The 20,428-nt window shown below is 51.6% G+C and overlaps 1 protein-coding gene across 1 annotated transcript in view; it reads right to left on the bottom strand.

Annotated features, from left to right (window-relative positions):
• Positions 1-9,749: 9,749 nt before the first annotated feature.
• Positions 9,750-20,428, bottom strand: part of PLXNA4 (plexin A4) — a 415,019-nt gene continuing 404,340 nt past the window's right edge. The window contains exons 31-32 of the mRNA XM_019751040.3: positions 18,892-19,042; positions 9,750-16,856 (exon numbers count right to left, since the gene is read on the bottom strand). Of these exons, the coding sequence (XP_019606599.3) occupies positions 16,761-16,856; positions 18,892-19,042 (247 nt within the window). The 3' untranslated portion in view covers positions 9,750-16,760. The remainder of the gene's footprint in view (positions 16,857-18,891; positions 19,043-20,428) is intronic.

Below are 20,428 nucleotides of genomic sequence, written 5' to 3'. Positions count from 1 at the left end.
TTCAAGTGCAGACATTTCTATGGTTTGTCAGTGTTCCCCAGCGAAGCCCCACCTCCCTTCCTGAGGCATGTTTGGGTATATGCTCAAACTGGACTGGGTCAGCAGGCTTGGTTACAAGTGTGTCTGGACTGGGGCCAGGCCTTGGGTGGTTTCCCCAGACGTCTTACTGGGGTTGGAGACCAGAGCTATCCAAAGTGTGGTCCATGACTGAAACTGTCCCCAAACTGGTCTTCACCCATGAAGATATAGTATGGAAATAGAGTAAATTTTATACTAGTAGAAGGAATGCTCTTACGCCTTTTGGATTTACCATTCTAAAAGTGGGGCTTGGGTGTTGTATATCTTTTGTTTTCTTTTCATTTTTCTAATGTATTTTCATCGGCGTTTACAAGAACACAGAACTGCAACGAGCTGGGAATATGTACAAAGAGAAACTGGTGTTTCCTCCCAGGTAGCTTGAGGAGCATTTTCTTAAATGTCCTAAAAGAACATATGGAAGAGCTTGGGTTGGGTGTCTGATAAGTCAGGGGCGGCTGCTGCCTGCACTTGGCAATTTTTCGAGACATTGAGCAAAACAGCCTAATTGTAGTTTCCATAGTTACCAGCCACCACCGAGGAGAACGTGAGCAGATCTTAAAGGGAAAAGCCAGGCATAGGCAGAAGTCAGACAGGTGGGAAGGGCGCTGGGTCCCAGAGGAGTCTGAGCTACAGTGGGTGGCCTTTATAGAGCTGGCGCCATTAGTTGTCTCGATCCCAGGGGCAGATGCCCTGCGGACCCAGTAATGGCACATCACCATTGTAGCTTCCTAGGGAGGACACGGAGACAGAATGAAAAGAGGCCTCCAGCACAGCTGGCAGGATGAGTTACCCTTCAGGGGTGCTACTCCCTGGCCCTGTCCCAGTGCCCCCTCCAGGAGTGTCACCCTCTTTCTTCGTCATGCAACCCACTGTCTCTTGGCTTATTGCAAAGTCGGCAATAAGGGAAAGGTGACAGGAAGATGCCTGTCCCAGCCCCACCACACTTCCTGCTCAAGCTTGGGGCAGGACTGGAGACAAGCCTCCGTTTCAGTGCCATCGATTGGGGTCAGTCATGTAGATCACCCCGCCACCTCACATGTTCAATCATTTGTTCTTTCCTTCATTCATTCTTCACTCAACAAACATTTTCAGAGCTTTGGCTTGGAACTAGACACAGTTCCAGATGCTGAAGATACAGCAGAGTCCACCCCGAGAAAGCCCCTGCCTTTACAAAAGCTTATATTCGAATGGAAGAAACAACTAATAAAAGCATAGACAAGAACTATAATGTCAGGTAATGGTTACGGTCCATTGGCCAAAGGGTGGTGCATTGGGCCAGGAGGGGCTGTGGCGCTGGCAGAAACATTTACACACAGTCTTTAGTATTTGAAGGGATGTAAAGGGCAAAAACATGGCCAAAGAAAGAAGACTGAACTTAGCAGATTCAGGATCTGTAGTGAGCGCTGCACCAGCTGGGGCTCGATAAATGCGGGTCAACTGAATACGGAAATCATTGCTTTGTAACTCCTACTTGGCCCACATCTGCATATTCCTGGACCTCTAGAGAGGCCCTTGGTACTCACTTGATTTCAGGCATTATGGCTTTCCACAGGCCATCTCAGGGCAGATGTCCCCCTCCTTTATAAATTTAACAAAATTTAAAAGAAATTAAACTTTTGCACTCCAGATTCAATATGCTGGTAAAAGATACTTCCCTTAACTTTTATACCGATAAAATCTCATTTCAACATTGAAAAACAACGAGGCGAAAGGGGTGCAGTCAGTCAGTAATTCCACCCAGGAGCCTGTCTGGGCCTCCAGCCACTAGACGGCGCTGCAGCTCCTTAGCTCTGAGCGGGGCCGCTGGAAGCCAAGTTAGAAGGCCTGATGTTGCTTTAGGAAAATATTTGGATTATGTGAAATAAGAAGCAGTCCCGCCTCAGAATTATAGGCTCATAAATCACTCTGGGGAAAAAAGGGGGCCAGGGGCACGGGGAGGCTTGGGACATGACTTTATGATCTCTCCAGAAGCCCTTGATGGAATTACAGCCTCATAACTCACTGGGGCCTGCTCTTTCCTCCAGCTTTTCGCTCCGCTTTCAGCCGCTCCCGGGAGGGCCCATCAGGGTGCCGGCGGTGAGACTTGCTTGGCACAGGCCTTAAGTAGGCCCCTTTGGGCTCTCTGGGAGCAAGAGAGGAGGGGACAATCATGATTGTTTGTACGGTGGGAGCTGGCAGCTGGGCCTCGGTTTTAGAGAATCTGTGGGGTTCTGTCAAAGTGAGTTCCGAGGCACTGAGACTGAAGAGGCCCCTGAGCTCTAGGAGGACCCAGACACCAGATGGAAGGTTCTGTGGGGTTCCCTGTGGTGGTGGTGGTGGTGGTGGTGGTGGTGGTGGTGGTGGTGGTGGCAGTCACATTCTACAAGGTGCTATGAAACCACATAGCGAGTACACCGAATGTCTCTTTGGGTGAGGTGGTGTGGCAGGAGGGTGTCCTGCCCCCTTGTCTGGGCCATGTCTGCAGTTGGCCCTTTTACAAAATGGCGACCATCAGCTTCTCATTAGGGAACAAATACACAGCAGGGCGGCAGAAGAGCTCACAGACTGAGAGCAGACATTTGCTGAGGATTTGTTTAGTGTCTCTTATCATTCACCATTTGCAAGACTGGAGTCATTATTGCTTTGAGCCTCAGTGTCCTCATCCATAAAATGGGTATAGTAATGACAACTACTGTATAAGGCTGCTGGACCTTGAGAATTGAATGAGGTAATCTATGTACGTGATATAAATATATCAACTCACTACATGAAATCATTTAACTGAGGAAGTTCTTTGTAGCCTGGAAGGTGACAGCCCTCTTATGGGGACAAAGTCCCCGAGAGCAGTTTCCAGGCTCTCGGCCTCATGTGAAAAGGTGCTGGCTTGGGTCGTCAGCTGTGACTGGTTGGCCATCAGCTGTAACCAGTTAGCCATTAGCCACTGATACAATTGCCATGACTACGTCGGTTGGTTGGTTGGTTGGCAGGCAGAGAAGTGGACGGCGGATTACGGATCATGTGTATTCTACTTCGTGCGTCTCGCCCGGCCGCCAGAGAGACTGGGGTGCAGAAAGACCCCTTGTTGGGGTACTGGTGGATGTTTGCTCCCTGTGTCTGCAACCCAGACGCCAGCAAGAATATAGTGGTATGACTGCCCTATCTATGGCTCCATGGGTATTCCTTTTTGGCCTCACCATGTCCTGCGTTCTTATGTGGGGAGCGGGAGCTGAGACCCTGTATGACACCCTGCATGACACCTCTGTCACAGGGCATTGAATCTGGGTTACAGTCCTACCCAACACTTACATTCGCTTTTTTATTTCCTCCAAGTATCTTGTCAATGCTACATTTTCTGAAGGGACCTAATGTTTTTCAATTGGTTGCATACAGAAGACGAAAGTCATTTAGAAAGCCTTGTCCACAGGACCCGTTTGGTTTCATTACACGGTTTTCTTCAGGTACCTGATCTGATAGCCCAGTGCTTTAGAGAAAACAACGGGCATTTATCTTATTACTTTGAGTTCAGAACAAAAGAAAAGTAATATCTGGCCTATTGCTGAGTTGAGGAGGCAGGACATAGAAAAGCTGAAATTATTAGGGAATAAAATGATCATGTACATATCGGCACGGATTCTGTCAAGCAAAGTGCTGAGCGGTGCATTATCGGCAAGTAGAGGCTACAGGCATCCAGGAGAAGATGCTCGTTGTGCGGCGCAGAGGAGGGGGGCAGAAGGAGCTGAGGAAGGTTCCGTAGCAACTGATGTCTCTGAAAGTCATCTGTGAATCGACAAGTCACAGAGCCAGTGGGCAAATCCAACCTCGCCAACATCCGTGTCTAGGTGTTTCTTCTTTGCTCGTCTTTCCTGATCTCACATATGTCACAACTCTCAAGGTGGAAATAAAACTTGGTTTCCTTGTGAATAAATGGGAAGGAGGAGAAAAGACAGTGACTGTGGCTGGTGATGGAAGTAAGAGAAAAGGGAAGAGGTAGAAGGAAATTGAGGGCTCTTACCAAGAAAACACTATTTGAAATAACTTCAACCTTGCAGTCGGGGAGTTGCCAAGGGTTTTAAAGGATTCCATATTGTGCTGTCCATAAATTTCCCTCGTGTCCCACCTCAGACCCTTTTGACCGGCCTTTCATCCCCAGCTGTTGCATAGCAACCAGCTGGCACACAGGGTAACCTGACAATATCTGCTTTAGAGACCGACCCTGCATCCCCTTGCCTTCTGCCCTAGGGCTCCTCTGCTCCTACCACTGGGGTCGCTGTGGGGAACCATTTAGCCATTCCTGCAGACCTAAAAACCTAGAAGGCTGAGGGAATGAACAGCCCACTGGCAACCTTTGAGCAGCAGGGGAATGGGAGCCAGGGGACACATTCTGAGGTGCGCTCTCCCATTCCTAGAGACCCAAGGGGGAGTGAGTCCAGCTGCCCACGTGGGGACGCACCTCATAATACACCCTTGACGTGGCTTGTCCTCCTTCCTCTACCCCAACTCCTGTTTCTCAGGACCTCGTCCCCAAATAAACCACCAGTTCCCAAGCCCTTGTCACAGACACTTATCATTTTTAGTGATCCATTTCTGCATTTTATTGGAAAGCTAAATTCTATACTTGCATTTTAGGATTTGGACTTTTGAGAGATTCTTACAATGACCACTTCATTCGTGTATCAGACATTTTTACAGCAACTACTCTAAGCTGGGTGCCATCCTCCAAGCTAGGGCCAGAGAGATCACGTGGGGATTCTCCTCCCATAGGCTGTCACTCAATACTAAGAGCTACCACCATCCATTAAAAACTCACCAGATGTCAGGACCTGCTCTCAGTGCTTTGTAGTCTTTTTCTCACTTGAGCCTCTCAATGACTGTCTGGGAGAAAGTGTTACTATTCTCATCTTTACAGATGAGAAAACCAAGTTTGGAGATGGGGAGGAATTTGCCCCAGGTAACATGGCAAGACAGTTACTCTATGCAGTCAGGTTACAAAAGGGGGGTTGGGAAACTGGTTTTGGGGGTCACAGCATTGCAGTCTGGACAGGTGGGGGGCTGACACAGTTCAGAGTCCGTGGCGTGTCCAGCCTGTGTTGCCCATGGGGATTTACAAAGCAGAGGCAAACTAGAGTGGAGAGGAAATGAGAGGGGCCCTGTGGAATTGGGGGCAGTGCATACCCAAGGGAGACACCGTGCTCGTGATCTGCTCCTTTTGTCTGAGGATGTGCCCCTGGTGAATGGGGACGGGAGCACATCCCTAGTGACCTGACAGCATCCTCTCCCTGACCCCTCTGCCTCCTGTCTGCCCAGGCCCTGCCCTTGCAGCTCTAGAGTTCGGCTTCATTCGCCAGGGAATGGTGGGGGAACTTGGAAAGTGGGGGCTCTGTACTCCAATATGGAACAGGGGGAGAAGGGCAGCCTTCTGTTGGGGGCCATGAGTTGCTCCCCTGCCTGCTTCTTAGAGGGCCCATCAGGGCTTTATTAGAATCAGGTGGCAAGAGGTGTTACTGAGAAAACGCAGCACCTGGATGTGGACTGGCCTTTCCAGGCATCCTGAGGTACTGACATTTATGGCGGCGTCTAAAAGCTGCTGCCATCTGGAGCCAGGACCTCTGTTGAGAACATGGTCTGTACCTATCACTGATCAAAACCCAAGCATAGAGAACGATGGGTTATGTTTTAAAAACGATCTTGGTTGGCTTCCTCCCTAGATAGTAAATCTAGCTTCTGAGGGCAGTGTGGGAAGTGAGAGCCGAGGCAGAAGACCTCCGGCATGGAGTTGGAAAAAGATAGGTCCTCCCTGATTCTCTTTCTCCTCCTAGTTTCTCTCTACTGATGCCGCCCTCCCCCCCATTTCCTTCTTTCCTGTTCTCGGTAGATTTGCACCTTCTTTTTCTGAGTTTTCCCCTTCTTCCCAAATCTGCCTAAAATTCAGTTCAGGAAAGTTAGAAATTTCCACAAATTAATTCACATTGGGTGTAAATAGCCAATGATGTCTTCAAAAAAAAGGAAAAAGAAAAAGGGCCGGCCCGGTGGTCCAGGTGGTTGGAGCGCCGTGCTCCTAATGCCGAGGCCACCAGTTCGGTTCCCACATGGGCCAGTGAGCTGCGCCCTCTACAGCTAAGATTGTGAACAACGGCTCTCCCTGGAGCTGGATGGCCATGAACAGCTGGAGGTCGGTGTGGGCTGCTGTGTGCTGCCGTGGGCTACTGTGTGCTGTCATGAGTGGCTTGTGGCCAGCATGAGTGGCCGGCAGCCAGCGTGAGCTGCCATGGGCTGGCTGTTTGCTGCTGTGGGCCACCATGTGCTACCATGAGCAGCTGGTGGCCAGCATGAGTGGCCGGCAGCCGGCAAGAGCTGCCATGATTTGCTGTGAGCAATCAACCGACTGCCTCAGCCGGGGGGAGCGCGAGGCTCATAATACCAGCATGGACCAGGGAGCTGTGTCCTACACAACTAGACTGAGAAACAGCGGCTTGAACCAGAGTGGAGTGGGGGGGAGGCAGAAGAAGGGGGAACAAAAAAAGACTTAGGTCAAAAGAATAATTCTCTGTAGGTAAAAGGTGAGATTTCATACATCAGCTGTCGACTAAGGGGCTGCTTGCTGATCAGGTTAAATTCCTTATCCCCTGAAGCAATTGGGATAGTCTAGGTTCAGTAGCAAACAGCTCCCCCACTTCCGTGATGTGAAACAGCAAAGATTTAGTTTGCAGTCACACTGCATAGCCATCAGGGTCCTTTGGTGGCTCTGTCTGTGCCGTCATTCTCCTCACTCTGGTCCAGGCTGATGGGACATTGCAGGTGACTTACCTCCATAGCCCGTATATTTCATTGGCCCAAAGCAAGTGGCTGGGCCAGCCTGGCTGTCCTGGGGTGGAAAGCTGTGATGCAACACAGGGCAGGGAAGTGGGGATTGTGGAACTCAGTCCCCCAGGATCCCTACCTACGCGCCCGACCTCATACGTTTGCTTTCATCTCAGCAGATCTCCCAGTCGCCCTGCCGGCTCAGGTCACTGTTCAAGGTGAGAGTTTTGTGAACAGCAAGTCAGATTTAGAGAAGGTAGTTGGTGTGGAAGTGACCTCCCTGCCTCCATTCACCCTGCTCAGCCAGGAGCAGCTCCACCACACCAAGGAGTGGCTTTGACCTCTAGGCCTTCTCTCTTCACCTGCAAAACATAGCCACTAGCTGTCACTCAAGGCATTGTTTCCTAAAGATAAAACATTCATGGAGGAGATGTGGCCTAATACGGAAAACAATGGGAGGGCATGTTAGTCACAGTGGGAAAGGTAACCCAGTGACCAATTCTGTAGCTGATGGCTTTCTCCTAGTCCTGCTCCCTTTGTCCCTCCATCCATTCATGATTGACAGAGCACAGGCTCTGCGGTGGACACTTGTTAAGCTTAACATAAATTCCACCGATGTGGTCGCTGCCTTTAATAGTCTCGCAGTCTAACAATAAAAAAAATACATATTTCATAAAGTGTTAGATACGTACTTTTGGCAATGAATAAATAAGATATCTGTTATAGACTGAATTGCGTCCCTCCCATATTCAGCCCTAACTCCCCAGGTGAATTCAGGTCTTTAGGGAGGTAATTAAGGTTAAATGAGGTCCTGAGAGTGGGGTGCTAATCTGATAGGACTGGTGTCCTTATAAGGACAGACAGCAGAGATCTTTCTCCATGCACACACAGAGACCATGTGAGGACACAGAGGGTGGCTGTGTGCAAGCCAGCAAGAGAGCCCTCACCAAAAACCGACCCTGGCACCTTGACCTTGGACTTCCAGCCTTCAGAACTGTGAGAAAATGAATGTCTGTTGTGTAAGCCACCAGTGTGGTATTCTGTTATGGCAGCCCAAGGAGGCTCATACACCGTCCATTATAAATTCGTCGTTGAGGCCCAGGTTTGATCTGCTTTTTTGTACGGACAGTATCATTTGTATGGCTAATAATAACGCTGCGTGCGTGTATGACCCTTCACAGGGCACTGGGTTTGTTTCACTTTAATTATGTAAATCTACCCTTCCACCACCTCCTGGGTTTCACAGAGCAGTTATTTTGTCTTCAGTTTATGGAAGAGGAAATGCAGAGAAGTGGTCCGCTGCGGTCACGGTGGTTGTTGCTGACAAAGTGTGAGGTGACACAGGTGAGTGAGTCTGAGGACACGGCAGGAACTGGACGCGTGTAGAATCCTGCTCTGAGTGTTGGCAGTGAGGCCACTGTCCTCACCGCAGCCTGCCTCACTATTTAGAAGGGACAAGCACCTCCTTCCTGTCTGCGAATTATACTTTCTTTGTGAGTCTGAACTACTTAAAAAAAAAAAGAAAGAAAACGAACACACCCAAAGCCACTCTGTTGATCTAAATCCAGGCAGTTTGTGTAGGTCTTGACCATGGATTCCAGCCTCCCCTCCTAGGTGTTGTGCGTTCCCATGCTGTCCCAAGGTTAAGGCATTCCCTCAGCATTGGCGTCACTGCTGTGTCCCCCAGGGGCTGTTGCTTCTGTCTCGTTGCTCAGAGCTGCTTCTTCCTGGGCTCTCCCTCATGGCTCAGAAAGGATCTCTGTGGAAGGTGGGAGCGTGCTATGGAGAAGGCTAGGATTCAATCCCTGTGGACACTCCAAGTCACCTCCTGACCTTTCTCTCTGTGGCCCCCAGAGACTCTGTTCCCATGAACACTCTCCACTCGTGCCCTTAGGGGCTCTGCTTTGAAGGCTGGAGGAGCTCAGAGTTGGTAGTTGGGGGCAGCAGGAAGACAGGTGAGGGTGGAATGCGCCAGAAGTTTTATCCGCTGTGGGGTGCCTCCAGGGCCTGTCTTCCATCTCCCCACACTCTTTTCCTACCTTGCTGTCTTCCTTACTCCATCCCTTTCCACATTCTCTGTCTCTCCTGCCTTGCCCTGTTTCCTCCCTGCTCCTCTTCTCTCTTGGTTTTCACTTTGAACACTGGGAACATTGGAATCTCATGGAGACATGCAGCTCAGCCTTCTCCATGCGCTGACCTGAGGTTCAGAGAAGGATGTATTTGCCCACGGGTAGCTGGTTGAATGCCTAGCAGAGGGCACAGCTTTCCTGGACCCGGGTGGGGCACGTCTGCATTTGCTTCCCTTTTCCCTGCACCCCACTCGCCATATTGAGGCCAGCACAGCCCATAGACAGCAGGCAGAAATGTCTTCTCCCCTGCCCCCTACCTCCACTGCCACCCATGTCAGTCCCTTTTTCTCCGTCTCCTAGAGGCACAATAGTGTTCAAGGCCTCCACCTTCTATCAAAATGAGGCAGGGGGCACTGATAAAATCATTTACACTACGGTGCAGCTTGCCAAGAAGAGATGGCCACCTATGTCCTCTCCAGAGCCAGCTCCACCAGGGGCGCAGGCCATGCCTGAAGGCTGTGTTGAAAGGGACTCAGGCTGGTAGGGCTCTACGGAAACGTGATGTCTGCTGACGGCACTAGCTGGCGCCATGTTCGCTCGCCCTATCTTGAAGCATCATTGCTTCTAGAGACGTCTGCTTTGTAACTGAAGCCAGAGCCTTAGGTAAAAGGATGCATCTCTGATGGTTCAGCTTAGACACTTCGCAGCGGGAGAGAGAAGGTGCCACATCTCTACACCATGGTGGCCACCACCACCTACTAGGGACAACCTTCTCCCCGGCCCCCTTCCAGCCAGTCACGTAAAGAAAGACCCCAAATCCCAAACTGCAGTTTTATTATTTTTTAATAAACTTTATTCTATATTACAAATAGGTTTTTTTTTTGTTCTGAACTGCAAAATAGGAATGCCTTATATTTACATACACAGGTATACAATTAATTATAACAAAGGTACAGAAGCTTGCCTTTACCAAGTTACAACTGGGCTCCAATTTAAATAGCATCGGTTTCCTTTTTAAAAACTTTTTTTTTTAAATCTTTTTTTTTAAATCTTCCTAGGATACTCTTCTTTAAAAATCAAAACCAGAAGACCCTCTTCCGCTAATAGATTTCACCCACCTATCTTTGAGGCGCATTATAACACTGTTGTCTAAAGATATGTTTTGCTTTGTTCTAACGAAGGGTCAGTGTTCAAGGTGGGAGCTTTATGGAAACAGAAGTGGGGTGGGGCTGGAAGGAGGAGACTGGAGCAGGAGTGACCTGCCCGACCTCCTTCAGTGGCCTTTCTCTGAAACTCAGAGGCCCCTGCCTAACCCTTAAACGACCCATTTATCCTGTCCCTCCTCTTCCCGCTAGTATGGGAGACTTACGTAACTCTGGGTCATCTGACCGGGCCAGACTCCTCTCTCCCCACGCCTCAGCTCACTGAGCCATTGTGTTGTGGTACCCTGGAGTTGCTGGTTGCTATGGTAACATAGCAGGACCCTGCTGAAGAGAAGGCTGGTCCCTATAAGCTAAAGTGAGGAGGAGATAGGCTGGTCCTTACAAGGGAGGAGGGCAGCTGCATCCAATCCTTCCTTCCCATCTCAGGGATTGGGTTCTTGTTCTTGGTCAGTACAACCGACATGACTAAGCCAGGTTCTCGGGCCTCAAGGCCCGTAGGCCCAGGCAGGCAGTGATGGAGGGGAGGGTCGCCCACTCGAAAACACAACGCCATTGGTTTCCAAAAGGAAACAAGATTCTCTGAGGTAAACTAGCTTTTCTTTTCAAAGAACGGAAGGTTTGATGAGCCAACAAGCTGACGGGAACATGAGGGAAGGGAGGAGGAACACACGAGGACACGTACCCCATCTTGGTCATGGGCCTGAATTGCGTTCACTGATCCTGTTTGGTACAGTGGTCTCAGTTTCTTAGTGTCCTTTGCATTGCTCTTTAACTGCACCCTCTGTTTTGAATTCTACTGTTGTAAGGGAGCCCTTCAAAATGTGCTCGAGTTGTAAGATTGAAGAGACTAACAAAAGAAGCTCTAATTACAGATAAAGAAACCCATGGATGATGAGCTACGTAGACCTGTCTCTTTGTCATGAGCTTTTGCATTCTCTGGAGAGGGGTCTCAGGTCCCTCCATGACAGTCCCTAACAGGGTCTCCCTGCACTTTGGGGGAAGCCGATGAGAACTGGTTATAGGACTGAACGTCAGGGGCAGCCTGGAGCTAAGGCTGGACGGAGTGAAAGGGGGTGGAGTGGTGGGAATGTGGGGCTCACCGACCCAATAAACCCGAACCCTGGCCCACCTCACTACCTATGCCAATACAAACAGAAAGTTCTTTTCATTCATTCAGGGTTTGGTTTTGTTTTGTTTAGCTTTGCTTTGGGGTAGTCATGGGTCTACTCCAGGAATTTAATTGGGACTCTAATAAAGTATGTATTATTTTTACAACCAAAAAATCCTATGTATTTTATAACGTTGGATACTCTCCCTAACAAAAATAATTGTATTGGGGGGGGGGGGGCAAAGGTTTCTAGTTTTTTTTTTTTTTTTTTTTAAAGATCTCTCTTGAGTGTCTGAAACTTTTACTGCACAGAGATTCTTTTCTGATAAACAGGAATGGTGACTTCATTCTCCAGTGGAGGGTTTCGTCCACCTCTCAGCACCATGAGAAGAGGCTCGCAGCGGGCCAGCCTCTCTCAGGAGCTGCCCCATCAGTGTCACCTGTGGCTGTACCTCAGCTTCCCAGCTGTAAAATAAGGCTGCACCGTAAAATTTGCTACACCTGTGGGGGTGAGGCGGCAGAAGGCAGGCAGAGAAGGGGTAGCATTGCGGGCGCCAGCCAACCAAGGGGCAGGGGAAGCGAGAACATTAGCAGCTGTGAGGATGCGTCCCCTGGCACGTCCACACCGGGGGGTGGGGGGGTGCCCTGACCCATTTCTGTAACAGGGAGAGGCCATCACCCCCACCGGCCCTGAAGCTCTTCTCATGCCCTTAAAAGTCACAGGTAAAGGGGTTTGTTTCTCCCCCCTAGTAATTTGGACTTTACGTCCACAGCTGGACTCCCTCCTTAATCTTGAACTCTTAAAATATATAAATAAAAAGAAACAACTACAAAACCCCAAATAAACAGCCCATATGCAGTTTAAAGGAAAAGGGAGGGGCTGAGGGATCAGGGGCCCTCCGTCACTTGTCCTCAGGGGCCCTCCGTCACTTGTCCTCAGGGCTGGCAGGAAAAGTGAGGGGCTGAGAGGACGTCTTTGACATGAACTGGGAACAAGAAAAAAGTCCAGAAAGGAACGAGGATCTGTGAGTATGGGTAGGTGGGGGGGCCTTTCCTGGGGGCACGTGGGGATTCTGGTACCCGGAGGTTATTCCGTCACAGAAATGCTTCTCAGAGACCCGAGCTGCGACTGCTCACTGGGGCAGCCCATTCCTGGAAGGGCCAAGGAAGGGGTGTCTCAGGCCTTCTGCCTGCAGAGCACCCCCCTGGGTCTTCCCTCCCTCCTTGGCTCTCTGGGCTGGGGAACGTTTGTTCTCAATTAACAATAATGAACTATAACCTTCACTAGGTTAAGTACTTGATTTTTGCATTCTGTGAAGCCACAGGAAGTGTCCCCTTCGTCCTGAGAAAGGAGGCAGATGCGGAATGGGGCTTTCCTTGGAGGGTTCCGGAAACATCAGCAGGACTTGCCTCTGACCAAGAGGGGAGGTCATTCGAGAAATCATTGCTGGGGGTCCTACGGGGGCCCTGGCTGGGTGAGGGAGCCCCGACCACTCAGGGAGGTGGCATGGGCCTCGGGCAGTCCCAGAGGGCTGGACTGTGAGATCTCAGCCGCCCACAGGGTCTCAGCAGCTCTGGTTCTTTAGTGGACATATGGCATCGGGGCAGAGGCTACACGTGCAGGCGGTGGGCAAGAGGGACAAGCGGTGGCACACTCAGAAGCCAGACATGCAAGGGGACATGAGCACAAAGACCTCGGTATGGGACAGGGGTGGGGGGCTCTGGGATAGTATGTGGACGTTAACCCCAGGCTGGAGGTCAGAGCTGGGCCTGAGTGGACAGGGTCAGAGACAACGGCCAGCTACCCCTGCTTCTGCCTGGACCGTCGGTGTCAAACTTTGGGATTTATTTTAGATGACTTTGCTCTCTCAAGCATCTGGGGCCTCACTCCCTGGTCCCCAGGCTCACCAGAGTGAGGGCCCAAGAGCTGCCTATGAGTGTGAGTGTCACTCTGGGGGTGTGAACGTACCTTGGCCTGGGGGACCCTCAGGCGGGCCCCAAATTTAAAACTACCTTGAAAGCAGAAGGCAAGAAAAAATGTTTTCCTGAGGAAGTAACTGACAACGATAGCCAACTTCACTTAATGGCACTATTTGTCGTTATCAACACATGTTGGGGATTCTCCTTCTAGAGAAGGACAAAGCCGGGCAAAGCCCACACCTGGGGAGACTTGTGTCCTCTCCCCCCCGGGAGAAATGACCAGCCTGCAGCTGTCTTTCTCAGCTTCTATTCACCCATTCTTTCATGCTTAGGACCCCACAAAGCTCCCTTCCACTCCACACCCCTACCAGCCTTGAGCCCATCTCCCTCCAATTTAAAACCCCCACCTAACCCAGGTCAGTTATTTTGGCCGCATTGTCTCTTGGGGAGGAGGGTGGCCTTTTTACCCTTGCTCTCTGCCCAGGACTCAAGGAGTCAGATAAAGGTTCCACCTTAAACAGAATGTTGACCCTGCCAATGAACTGGGACAGAGAGAAAAGCCTAGTGGTGACCTCCCTGCCACAGGACTGAGTCTGCCCAACTCCCTTCTCTGGCCGCTGCTGCGTCCTCATGCCGCCTGGGCAGCTCTCTGGTCTGCCAAGGGATCGGGGACTGCAAGGGGAGTTTTGGATCGGAGATTTGGGAGACAAGCTTAGCTTTTTGACAATGCTGCCTTGTCTTAACTTTGAAAACATATCACACATGCGCTAAGAATCCAAATGAAAGAAATGGAAAACAAACAAACAGCCAAAGGAAAGAATTTTTATGGGCAAGACGGGTTGTGGCTCTGTGTGTGTGACTCAACCCTATTTCTCCATCCCCAAGCCCGCCACAGAGATTGCAGGTAAACAAAGCAACAACCCTTGCCCCCCAATTAAAGGAAAATCTGCCCGAACTCCTCCCTCAGGAGGAATGAGGAGAGCGAGGAAATTTGTCTGTTCTCCCCTCCTCTTTCTTCCTGACATTTATGTTTCTCTGAGGTGTTCGAAGTTTCTCTTAGAACAAAAACATGGGGAAAAAAAAACAGTCCTGTACCGACAAAGGAACAATAACAATAATAATAATCCAGTAAAAAATAAAAGCTTCAGCAGAACCATCATAACAGTCTTTTTTTCTGCTTGTTCATTTTTTTCCTCTATCTGTGCAAAACTTAAAAAATAAATCAAAACACTCATACACACGCTGACACACACGCAGCTTCCATTCAGCAAATCTGTGTTAAATATGTTTGTGTCTGTCTCCTCCCCAACCTTCAAATGTGCAAAACTACTTTAGCGGCTGAGCTGTCTTCTTAGCCCCCTTCCCACATGCTTCCTTCCTGGCCTGCCAGGGCCCTTGGCTTTTGGGGAGGAAATCAAGTGATCAGGGGTAGAAATTCCACGCTTCTTCACCTGGCACTTCATTTGCCAAAACCTTTGGTTAGTTTTCCCCCCCTCACATGCGTCTTCTCCCAGTCTCCTCTTCCCATTGTTTAGATTTCTTGCATTTTGCTCACTGTGTGACCTCAATGCCCCATGTACCTGCTCTGGGGCACCACTGCCCGGCCTCCAGTCAAGTCCAGGCCTCCCTGGGCCTGTGACCGCCCTGATTTCCTACCCACAGCTGACCTCTCCTTCCACCTGGCAGCACTCAGCACAGAAAGCAAGTGTTGAAATGTTCTGGAGCTGCAGGGTGAACTGATGAGCAAACGTAGAGAAGGGAAACATTTCAAAATCCCCCTCCCTAGGACAAGAAATCTTTCTGAGCTCTCTGCCTACTCCTGGGGCAGGCACGCACGCACACCTATTCATATCCAAAGGGGTCCGCGTTCTTAAAAGTACAGGATGCTCCGTAGACGCTCCTGAAATGGTGTGGTGCCTTCCCCTTTCCACGTGGGGCTCTACGTGGATGGCAGGAGACAGTGTCTGATGCTGGGGTGTGAAGGCAAGATGCATCCCTAATCCCACTTTAAACGATGCCCTCCTTGTCTTCCAGAGGGTGTAGGGCTGCCAGGAGAGATTCTTGTTTGTGGTGGTGGGAGACTGGACCAGACGGCATCTAAGGTCCCTTCAAGATTCCAGGTTTCCATGACTCTTGTTAGACCATCTCCCCCGATAGCTCACCTAAGACCCATGAACGAACGTGCCTCTGCCTGGCTGGCTACAATGATGTTTCCGTAGATGGAAGGACAGATGGAGAGACAGAGCCAGGGCCGAGGTCAGTTGTTACGTCCCTCTTCCCATTGCTGGCCATGTCCTTCAGCTTGACTCTTTGGGCCCTCCAGACGTGACACTCTGGGAGCTGAGTTTGGCTGGCATTTTGGCTGTGCTTGAGTACATTTCTTTCAGTGATGACCGCTGAAAAGATGAGGGAGGAGAGGGACGCACGAGACAGCTGAGATGTTGAGAAAATAATTCCCTAGGAGGTCTGGTCAGTCCAGTGACAAAGTCATCTGTCTGCATAGCAATGGCACCGGATTCTGCAAAGGGAAGAGCAGCGAGGCTGGGCGCCCCGGCTCTGAACAGTGTTCTCAGGAAGGATGGTGGGGCTAGCGCCATGGAGACGGCTGGAGGTAGGATCTCCTGGACACCTGGACACACTCTGGGTTTTATGCTGACCCTTGATGAGCGACGACCGAGGAAGATGAAGGTGTTTTCTCCAGACAGCACTCAGGATCTGGCGATGGGTTACAGCTAATGGTCGTGATTCATGAGCACTTGGGGGTGAGTGGAAAACAACAAATTACACCATCAGGGTAGATGAACTCTCTTTCCTCTTCTCCTCTGTTTCACATTTCTGCCCCTCTGAGCCAGATGAGAAGGGTGTGTAACTTCTCATGGTGGTGGACTGTAACCGCTCTTCTTTCCCCTGCCTGGCTTTCCACAGGCAAAGGAGGAGACGGGGCAGGCACGTCCCTGTGAGCACTTGGAAGATGGATGGGGACAAGCAGACCTCTGATGCCACCCCAACAAGCGAGAGGCAGCGCACAGAGCACCTCCCCCCTCCTCACCACTGCCCCCAATTCCAGCCGCTTGCAGGAGGTGTGGCCTTTCTTCTCCCAGTTGCAAAGGGACCATACCATGGATGGACCGCTGGGAGATGGAAATGTAGGAAGGGAGAGCCACGTGGTGTCTTCCCAGCAAAGATAATACTGAGCTCGATGCCTTTTCTCCAGCCCAAGGTTCAGACCAATGCGGGGGCTCTCAAGAAGTGGAAGGTGAAGTAGCAGCATAGAAACGTCCTCTGTCCACGGCGCCTCATCCGTATGTGGGCCCTGTTGCTAATGCATGGGGTCAGCTGGGAAAGAGCCCCTTCTGGAATCTTCTGGTCAGGTCCCTTGCTGTGGGCCTGGCCATTCTGGACTAGCTGAGGGTCGGTGGCTTGGTTCAATTGTGTTGGCAGAGAAACTGAAAGAGAAGGGGTGTGGGAAGGAGGGAGAGACAGAAAGAGGAAGAGCGAGAGGGAGAGAGAGAGGAGAGAGAGCGAGCGAGCTGCTCAGAGGATGCTGCTGAGGCCAGCGGAACTTGCACTTGGTAAAGATGATATCTAGACTGAGGCACGGCTTGGTGTGTCCCTCCCTCCAGGGTGGCCCTGGAAGGACGGTTCTCAGCTGTCTAAGCTCATGAGGGTTATGACTTGTTCTAGTTTGTAGGCCAGTTTCTGCTTCCCACACTGGTCGTCGTGGTCCAGAGGTCCAAGGATCTGTTGAAGAGCGAAGAACAGGGAGGTTAGTAGTCTGTGTGCGTGTTGTGTTCTGAGGGCCACACAGACGGGAGGGAGGAGTCAGAAGGGTGGGCAGACCTGTGCGTGCGAAAGTGCACACACGAAGTTGCTGGGTAAGCAGACGGCCTGGGTAACGGGCAGGAGGGGTGGGGGGCACTCATCATGGGTACACTGTGTGGGCACCCTTGTGGCAATGGACACAGCAAGTCAGCACACCCCTCACCTGTCTAAATTAATGTGTGCATTTTCCTGCCCACGTGAGGCAGCTGGCCGTAGGCAGAGGACACCTGTGCCAAGATGTTACATGGCAGACAGTTCACACCCAACGTAAAAGTGGGGGCCCAGTGTCCCGGGGGCAAGGGATTTCATGAATATTAAGAAATGCCAACCCTCCTTTCCAAAAAGGAAAGTCTTCCCATCAGCTCCCCAAGGCCCGAGATTCCACGTTGAGAAAGTCATTTGTCTTCACTTTGTCTGTTTAGAAACAAATACCTCTCAAAGCTTACTATATCTTAAGTTTTGCTGGTCATTAACACCTCATGGACAATGTCTGCCCAAGCCTTTTCTGTGACCTGATGGTTGGTGGAGAACAATGACAGCAATTGTGGCACGTGAAGGAAAATGTGTGAGAATCTGGGAGTCAGGAGAGGTGGGATTGAATAAGGGGTCCACTCGTTTCTCGCTGGGTGATCTGGGGCACAACTTGTAACGTCCCTGTACTCTTATCTCCTCGTCTGTAAAATGTGGGAACTACTAGCCCCCCTCTAGGCTGCTCCAGGGGAGACGTAAAGGCAGGTAGCACACCTGAGCTGAGCGCCCTTCACACAATGCCTGCTCGAGGAGGGGCATGTAGCAAATGGGTAGAAACTTCTGGGCCTGGGGTGTGAGGGGGCAGGGAGCAGCACAGGGAGGGCTTGAGGGGAGCCTCCCAGACCTTTGGATTTCCTGGCCCAGCTCGTGTATTTTTAATTAGGGAGACCACGCTAGAGTTGCCAACTTCTTAGCTGGTCGAGAACTACCAGTTCCTGGTGCCAGCATTCCATAAAGATGGGACATTTTAACAGCAACAGCAGGTGAGTGTACCTACAGACCAGGGACTGTCCTTTCCAAGACGAGCCAGCTGCACTCACAAACTGGCATTCTCTACATTGTCCTTATTTCTGTCATGAGGCCACGGCCAGGTAAACACTGTGCCCTGGGCCGGCACTGGCCCGCAGACTGGCATTGCTGTCCTTCCCCTAAGGGCCCACTACTGGCCTCTCCTTTACTTGAGGTCCCAGCATTATGTGGGACACAGAAGGGGCCCTGCGGGGCTCCCTCCTTCCCCTGAGGTTCCTAGACCCTCTCCTGGTGGTGAGGCTGGGAAGAGGGAGAGAAGCCGGGCAGAGAGATGGCGGTGACGCTGCTGCTCAGACACAGGGAGCCGGGATCTGAACCCACTTGGCCTAAGCCTGCATGACCAGAACACTCCCACCAGCACCTGGGCACTGGCCAGAGAGAAGGCAGTGAACCCCCGGTGAGGTTTTCCAACTGGGGAACACAGCAAGTAAAAACAGATTCCATTCTACTCTGTTCTGTATCTATTCTGTTCTCATGCCATACCAGGCCCTGCCATTCCATACCACCACACCATGCCAGGCCATGCCAGGCCATGTGGCCTGCCCATGGGAGTGGGGAATTGCTTGTTTAAAGAGAATGAGATCAGAGGGAGAAATGGAAAAAGTTAAAGAAGGAAGAAATAGCGGGGAAGGAATGAGAATAAAAAGAGGAAATAAAAGTGAAGGACACGTGATGCATATATGTGAGAACGGGCATGGATGCAGAATGTAGAGAATGAACTTTCTGGGGTCCCAGTGTCTGGAGCACAGACCCCGAGTGCTGGGTGGGAGAGTTTCCCCAGCAGAGGGAGGGGTGTCAGGGGCGGTGCTTGGGCACAGGAGCTGCTCCGGGCAGGGGTTCTGCAGTCACTGCCCCCATCCTTCCCAACAGGCCCTGGCGGCAGGGCAGGGCTCACCTCCTCGGCGTACTTGCCCACGTAGGAGAAGATCTCCGAGAGCGCGCTCATGGTGTTGAACTCGTTCATGTGCATCCGGGACTGCTCGGCCAGGTAGGCATTCATGTCCTGGTCACTGATGGCCGGCATCTTCCCGATGTCTGAGTAATACCTGCAGGGACGGGGGTGGGGAAGAAAGGGGTTGGAGCTGTGCACAGGGACAAGCGGAGAGAGGGACGCTCCCAGCACTGGGTCTGGGCCAGTGGAGGCCGGTGTGAGAGCCCTGGGGGACCATGGTGTGTGCTCTCCCCTCTAGGCTTCTGGGTCTGGCCCAGGGAGAGCCCTTTGCAGCTCTGGATGCAGGAGGCACAGAGGGAAGGGATGTGGAGAGTGGTCCAGACATTGTCAGAGGGTGCAGGGTGAGACCAGGAGTAAGGAGGAGCCGTCTCCTGCAAAGGTGTTGCTCTGAGCGACCTGCAAGAGTGGTCCAGTGGGTCTCTCGTGTCCCCCACCCCCGTCCCCGTAGACGTAAGAGGTCCCTTCCAGAGGTTCCAAAGGCTCTTCCAAGCAACACCGCCTTGATGTCCTGCCCTTTCTGGGGTTCACCAGGAAGAGCTGGGGGCTGCTTAGGGGGGGACGCTGGTGGAAGGCAATCAGTCACTGTCACTTGCAGCTGTGCACTGCTGTCAACTGCTTAATTAGACGCCAGCATTTACATTTTTAATTTCTGCAATTTGACATTTTATGCAGCAAACCCCAGCTCCCCTGCCAGAGGGGAGCTGTGCACTTTGTAACGAGGAACCGAAGGGCCCCAGTGCCCCAAGGCAGCAGCACCCTCTCCAGGGTGCTTTCAGGGTGTGAGCTACATGAAAGGGACCAGGTCCCTGCAAAGGCAGAGTGGTGTTGGGACAGGGGGCAAGCACATCCAGGGATCCCTGCAAGAACCCAGCTTCAATGCTGGGGAGAGCAAGCCTGAGAGCCTAGGATGGAGGAGGGCGCAGGGACAGTCACCAGGCCAGGGACTAGGTCGAGGCAAGTGAGGCATCTGGGGCACAATGTTTTAGGAGACGCACTCACTGTCACCAGCGTAAGTGCAGGTGACATTGCCAGGCTCAAGGCTCGATCAGGTGAGTGCAGGGGGCACTCTCAGAGGCTCTGGACAATCTCACCCTGGCCCCTGGCCCTGTGTGCTCCCAGACCATGTCTGTCATGGCACAGACCACGAATCCATCAGTCCCCTACCCCTACCTTTCCCCATTGGTGACCAGGAGTTGGGTGACAGGCTGTGCTCCCCCAGCCATCACGCTCAAGGGCCTGCCATGCAATGACAGTTCAATTTGCCGCCAGAGCACTCGGGGCGCTGAGGGCTAGACGGCCACCCTGCCTGGAGCTGCAGCCATACCGTGATTGCAGACCCATCCTTCAGTCTGGGAAAGAGGAAGGCAGCGGGAGGCAGATGAAACCTGCACCCTCTGGCAGGGGAAGGGGCTGGTGGGAGAGAAACTCCTCTGTCCCTCAGGAGCCCACCACACACAGACACACTCGCCAACTGCTTTGC

This window comes from Rhinolophus sinicus, chromosome 8 (assembly GCF_057876585.1).
Source record: "Rhinolophus sinicus isolate RSI-liver-muscle chromosome 8, RSI-T2T, whole genome shotgun sequence".
NCBI classification, from domain to species: Eukaryota; Metazoa; Chordata; class Mammalia; order Chiroptera; family Rhinolophidae; genus Rhinolophus; species Rhinolophus sinicus.
The sequence above is the reverse complement of the archived record's forward strand: the minus strand, read 5'-3'. Positions and strand labels throughout refer to the sequence as shown.